Source organism: Anarrhichthys ocellatus, unplaced genomic scaffold (genome assembly GCF_004355925.1).
Source record: "Anarrhichthys ocellatus isolate YVR2014 unplaced genomic scaffold, GSC_Weel_1.0 scaffold3, whole genome shotgun sequence".
NCBI classification, from domain to species: Eukaryota; Metazoa; Chordata; class Actinopteri; order Perciformes; family Anarhichadidae; genus Anarrhichthys; species Anarrhichthys ocellatus.
Window position 1 is genome coordinate 9,754,276 of NW_022280033.1, and position 5,728 is coordinate 9,760,003.

At 44.9% G+C, this 5,728-nt stretch overlaps 1 protein-coding gene across 1 annotated transcript in view; it reads right to left on the reverse strand.

Annotated features, from left to right (window-relative positions):
- Positions 1–5,728, reverse strand: part of zfand4 (zinc finger, AN1-type domain 4) — an 11,774-nt gene that overhangs the window by 1,830 nt on the left and 4,216 nt on the right. The window contains exons 5-8 of the mRNA XM_031877099.1: positions 5,478–5,664; positions 4,950–5,112; positions 3,290–4,510; positions 2,563–2,614 (exon numbers count right to left, since the gene is read on the reverse strand). Coding sequence (XP_031732959.1) covers positions 2,563–2,614; positions 3,290–4,510; positions 4,950–5,112; positions 5,478–5,664 — 1,623 coding nt within the window. The remainder of the gene's footprint in view (positions 1–2,562; positions 2,615–3,289; positions 4,511–4,949; positions 5,113–5,477; positions 5,665–5,728) is intronic.

Sequence of the window (5,728 nt, forward strand, 5' to 3'; positions counted from 1 at the left end):
CACACACACACACACACACACACACACACACACACACACACACACACTTTCTTGAACTTTTCACAAAACTTCAAATTTGAATAAGCTTGATCCAGCGCAGTAATCACGGCGCCATAAAAAGGTTAGATCAACTCAAAATTGCACTTCTCTTTTTTTTTTTTTAGCAGCTGTTAAAAGACAAAACACCTGCTGTGAAATCAAACACTGGAGTGTGACCAGAAATGCAATGTGCTATTAAGTCTCCCTGAACATTTAAAAAACAAAAACAAAAAAAAACCTGTCAGTCTTCAGCGTTCATACATTTCAAGCGCGGGTTAAGACAAAGTGTGCAATTTTAAATATCTGCAGTCAATTAAACTAGACGTAAACAGCAGCAAAAGACGCTATTCTTGAAATGGTCCAGATACTTGTTTGAAAGGGGTTTCAGGACATTTTCAGGCTTTGCCACATGAACCATTACCAAGTCCGAATTTAGGAAAATGCGTCAGTAAACAAACTCATTTCCTAAGTCAAGGAAGCCCGGTTCGTGTCAGCTTGTGTCTGTGGGAGCATGCAGCAGCGTGGCAGGTTCGTGAGCCGTGGGGATACAAGAACACAGATAAAACGGATGAAGGTACAGGAAGCTCACTGTCAAGCAGCTGGGTGTGGGATTGGATTTTTGATTTGTTTCGTGCATTTTCATCTGCTGCCGTACAGACGTACAGAGGTTTCAAATATATTCAGAACCAAGCACATTCTCCACATGATCCTGTTAAGTAGACCTAACTTGAATTTTATGAATATTAATTAAGATGTGTCCCAATCCTAATCTGACTCATGTAATGCGGAGGATCTGATGCGCACAGAGCAGCCCTGTAGGGACATCATGGAACTCAAACACCGACTGCGTTTAGTTTGTGCTGCTCTGGAGTTCAGTCACTGGCAACAGAGGAAAAGGTTCCAATGTTGTAATAGAGCACAATGAAATGTTTCTATGAACAATAGCTCTACAGAACAATCAATGTCTGCTTTCACAGGTCTGGACTTTCCTATGAATTTCCAAGGAAGTTTCCTTGAAAGAACTATGAGGTAGTAATTATTATTTTCATTAGGGAAACATTTTCCTTGAAATAATTTATTTCTTAATGGAAACTATCCAACTGAACACCGTCTCCATTTCCTCTACAATTAGTACCAAATTACACAGGTGCCTCCAGGGAATTATTAGGAAATGACCGACATGTAAAATAAAGCCGTACTAGCAGAACTACATGTTGCACTTAGGGACGTTCCGGTTGTTCCGACACATTACCCAACGATGACAAAGCAACGCTACAAAACAAAAACACAGAAAGGCCTCATTTACATACTGCGTGCTTTCAGATCGTTATGACCAGACTGATCTTAGATGCATTTCATTTGTTTTGATAACTTAAGTCACAAAAACAACTTCTATAAAACTGCACTCAAGAACAAGTATGAGGGTCCGGTACCCGAAATGCCAAACGGCTTACAAGTGGCCAGCATGTCCCTGCAGTAAAGCCTCCTGCATCATCACTGTGAGGATATCAGACTGAAGAGGAATGTCCTGATCGAGGGAATCAGGAATGATGTCAAATATAGAGCCTTGGGGAAATGATAGTCTGAAGCTCATGTATTCTCACAGTGGAGGGATGACTCACAACAAGACAGTCAGGACAATAACACAGCAGATTTAAGTCCAAATGGCCTCTTCAGAGTCCAGACATGAACCCCACTGAAAATATATATAGTTTACCAAGAACTCCCATATAATCTGGCAACACTCGTGGAAGAGTGTAGGTGCCTAGAGTGTCTCTAAAACTAATCTATTGAGGACTGAATTCATCTTTTTTGAATGACTCATGGGAGGCGTGAACACCAGAGTCCGCATACTGAGTGTCTTTGATAGATGGAATTTATTTAGAAAGCTCATTTAAATATCAAAACAACATCTCTTTCACAAGTCTTTGTGAAAATGCTGACTTATAAGTAAATCCCGTGCAGTCGTTAGTCTGGTTGTTGAGTGTTAGCAGTCGATCCTTCGACCTTCATCAACACATTGTCAGCCGTTGGGGAACACTGGAAACACATCTCCAGTACTAGAGGACAATAGGAATACCTCGACTCAGTACATGATGTATATCTTTCTCTGGGAACAGTCTGAGCATGTTCGTGGTCGACATAAATATGCGAGTGTGCTTGTGTGCAGGCCTGGCGCCTGCTGCTGTTTGTGCTGCTACTGCAGTTGAAGAAATAATGAATATTTAAAACCTTTGTGGTGCTTTGTTGTAGCGCTCACTCAACATGCATTAAAAGGCGTTCACATAACAGCATCCTCTATATGCCACCGCACCTCAAGAACTGCATCTACAATCATCGGCTACAATGCCCTCTGGTCCAACTGATGGCTGAAAGGTCCACAACTCAAATGTGCAATCCCCACCACAACAATGCAACACTTTCTTTATATGCAAGTCATTTATATATAGAAAAAAATCTGTCAAAACGACAGCTAAGGAGAATGTGTAACACAACCTCTAGATGTTTGTGCGTCTCCCTTACCTATTCTCCCGAATGGTGTCATGAGTCCAGCCGATGCAAGAGGGGTGGTGGCCTGAGAAGATAACAGCAACATGAAACATTCTGACAGCAAATCAATGCAATCAGTAAGAATCATCTATATACGTCAAAAAGTGAGGCTATAAATATATATTTTGATATACACAGGTGAAGCAAAACAACGATTAGTTCTAAAATATTTTGAGAAAACTGATGTTCCGTAGAGAAGGGGAGATCATTTCAGGATTATTTTAATATACTTAACCTCTGATTTCTTATAGTTCAGCTGTTTTCCATCAATCCTGACTAAAAGTTGCATTTCTCCTCGTGCATCTAACTTATTAACAAGGCAGTGACTGCTGCAATATGACACATTTTGAAATATTAAATTTCACTGAAATCCATTTCACATTGTATCAATTGAATCTCACACGCAGTATACCTCACAGAGTCACTTATGGGTTAATGTCTGATGACTACAGCAGTTTAATAAAATATATAAACTGAGAAGGACTATTTGGGTATTGTGTTTTTCATCATCATATTGTGTGCTTTGCTCTAGAAAATGAACCCGATTGAGATCTTCCATTCAGTGAATGTCACATCAAGACAATGCCGTGACAATTATAGCATAAATAATACAAAAATAAAATAAACTATGAATTGGGGATTGAAAGCTTTTCCACAAATCTAATCTGCGCAGCAAGAGCCGACACCTCTCTGCACTCACCATGTAAGAGGCTGCTGCTCGGCGCAGCGGTGACATTTGTCTTATCAGGTCATCCTGAAGGAGCCTGTTGGTCTGGATGGATGGCAGCGTGGAGCCATGGCTGCCCGGTCCTGAGGCAGTAGCAGGGGGCAATGCCAACGCGAGTCCCAGACTCTCTCCCAGGCCGTCCCGGCTGTTGATGCTGTCTGGAGCCCTGGCGGAGAGCGATGCCAAGAGTTCAGAGTTGTTCAGGGACCCAACTGGCTCCTTCCAGGCTTGGTTGGCCATCTTAGTGATGCCTCTCGCTTCCCTCTTGGAAATAAGCTCTGGCCTCTTGCCAGGTGACTCCACTTTAACCCCACGAATGCTTAGCTGATGAGTGGACATGGTGGTGGAGGGGGGAGGGGATGTGCTGCCTGGCTTCACCTGTGCTGACGATTGGGATTGAAGGTTGGGCTGTAAACAGGAGAAAGTGGAATCGAAAGCCAGAGGCAGCGGTCTGGTAGAAGTTGATGGCGAAGGGGAGCCGATATGAAATGGTGTGCCGAGCTGCGTCCTATCACCTCTGCTGGTGAGTGTATCACTTGGCCCGGGTATCCAGGTACCGAGTGGGGATGGGCAGAGCGGCAACTGGTGCGGAGCCCCAACCTCGAACGACCGATGACCTCCCTCCGGCTGGGTGGACACGTCTAGAGTCAGAGGGTCCAACAGTTCCCCAAACGGAGCTCCAGGTTGAGCCGGCATCATCAGCCCAGCAGCTTCTTCCAACAAACTCAGCCTGACTGCCTCCCCCGGAGGCTCAGCCGGGTCAAAGGTGGCCTCAAGTGGACCCCTGATACACAGCGGAGGGAGCTGAGGGTACACACAGTCCCTCATCAACCTGGTGCTGCCGATGTCTAACCGGGACACTTTGGGAGGGGGCCGGATCTTTGCAAATGGTGGGCACGTCTCCCATGGCTCCTCCTCCTGAAGCATATAACAAGATGGCGACGGGAAAGCGGGAGGGGGTCGTCTCGGGATAGAGAAGTGGGCAGAGGTTGCGGCAGCAGAGAGCGGGAAGGGGTCCATGGATTCATGGTCTGTGATTGGAGGTAGTTGTACATTTGACTGCCAAGGCTGGTTTATCTGGGAGAGCGAGCGAAAGAGGCGATGGTGGTTTCGCGTGCTGGTCGGTCCTAGAGAGCCACCGCAGGGATGTGGGCTGACGGGGGGCCGCGGTTTCACCTTAGCTGACTTCTTCGGCTGGAGGACACAGACAGAGACAGATTATACCGCCGGATCCTCTTAAATGTACTGAACATTTGCAGTATTTTTCCCCATTCTGTAAAATCTTTAAAAGGGCGAGTACAGTTCAATGAATTGAAAAGCTCGATCGTTTTATAAACGCATGCAAATGAGTGTTTGGTGCAGCACATCTGCATTATGCAAAGGCTACCATCTTTTGTCTACGATTATGAAAAGCAGGATTCCACGTGGTGCAAATATTCGACAACATTTGGTTCCTTATTTTATTGATAAAAAAAATTGAAGCAAAAACTGTTGGAAGAAAAGGAGACAATGCCTGTTTTTCACAAGATGCCAACATTTAAAAGTGTGTGAAAACGAATGTGTCGAGGCCACATTTGTGCTCTCTAATAGGCAGAACAGTTCACAGGTTTCTGGAATCCCAGTAGCTTCCAACCTTCTTGTTGAGGTTCATGTCCTCCATCTTGGCTTTGAGCAGCTTCACTTTGTTCATGGTGATGGAGTTCTCAAGGCTTTGCTGTGTAGCTGCAGAACACTCCTCATCCTCCTCCTCCTCCTCCTCCTCCTCCTTTGCACACACATTGTACACCGAGCCACCGCTGGAAAACACGAAAACACTCTTCCCATTAGTGATCTTACAAAGCTGTCGGCAGTCTCTTCAGCGGCCCTGCTCACCGAACTCAGCTGCCACAACCACCACTGATTAATCAATGTTAAGTACTCAACTCCACACTGACTGTATAATTAGATAATTACACTCATTTATCCTGTTTGCTCCATTTGTGCTTAACGCTCAGAATCTAATGCAGTAGTTTGTTTTTCTGATGTTACTGTACATTAAATGATTACATGAGCAAACCCCTGGCCCAATTCATTTTATGAGCATTGTTCTATTTGAGGGATTCTATAATGATAAAATAACTGTGCTGTTAAAACAACAAAGACATTTTGACAATATCCCAACCTCATGGATTCAGACAGAGGGGTCAGGGTGCCGTCTCCCCTGTCGACCACTCGGAAGAAGTTTAGCTGGTCATTCTCTCGATAGACCACAAACGTGACCTGCTTGTTGGCGAGGCTTCTCTCCCAACCCTCCTCCTTGGTGCTCTCCATCAGGTCAGTGACCTCTTTGATGGGATCATCAATGGTTACTAAAAAGAAGAAGGGGGGGGGGGGGGGGGGGGGGGGGGGGGGTGGAGGGGAAAAAAAAGAAGT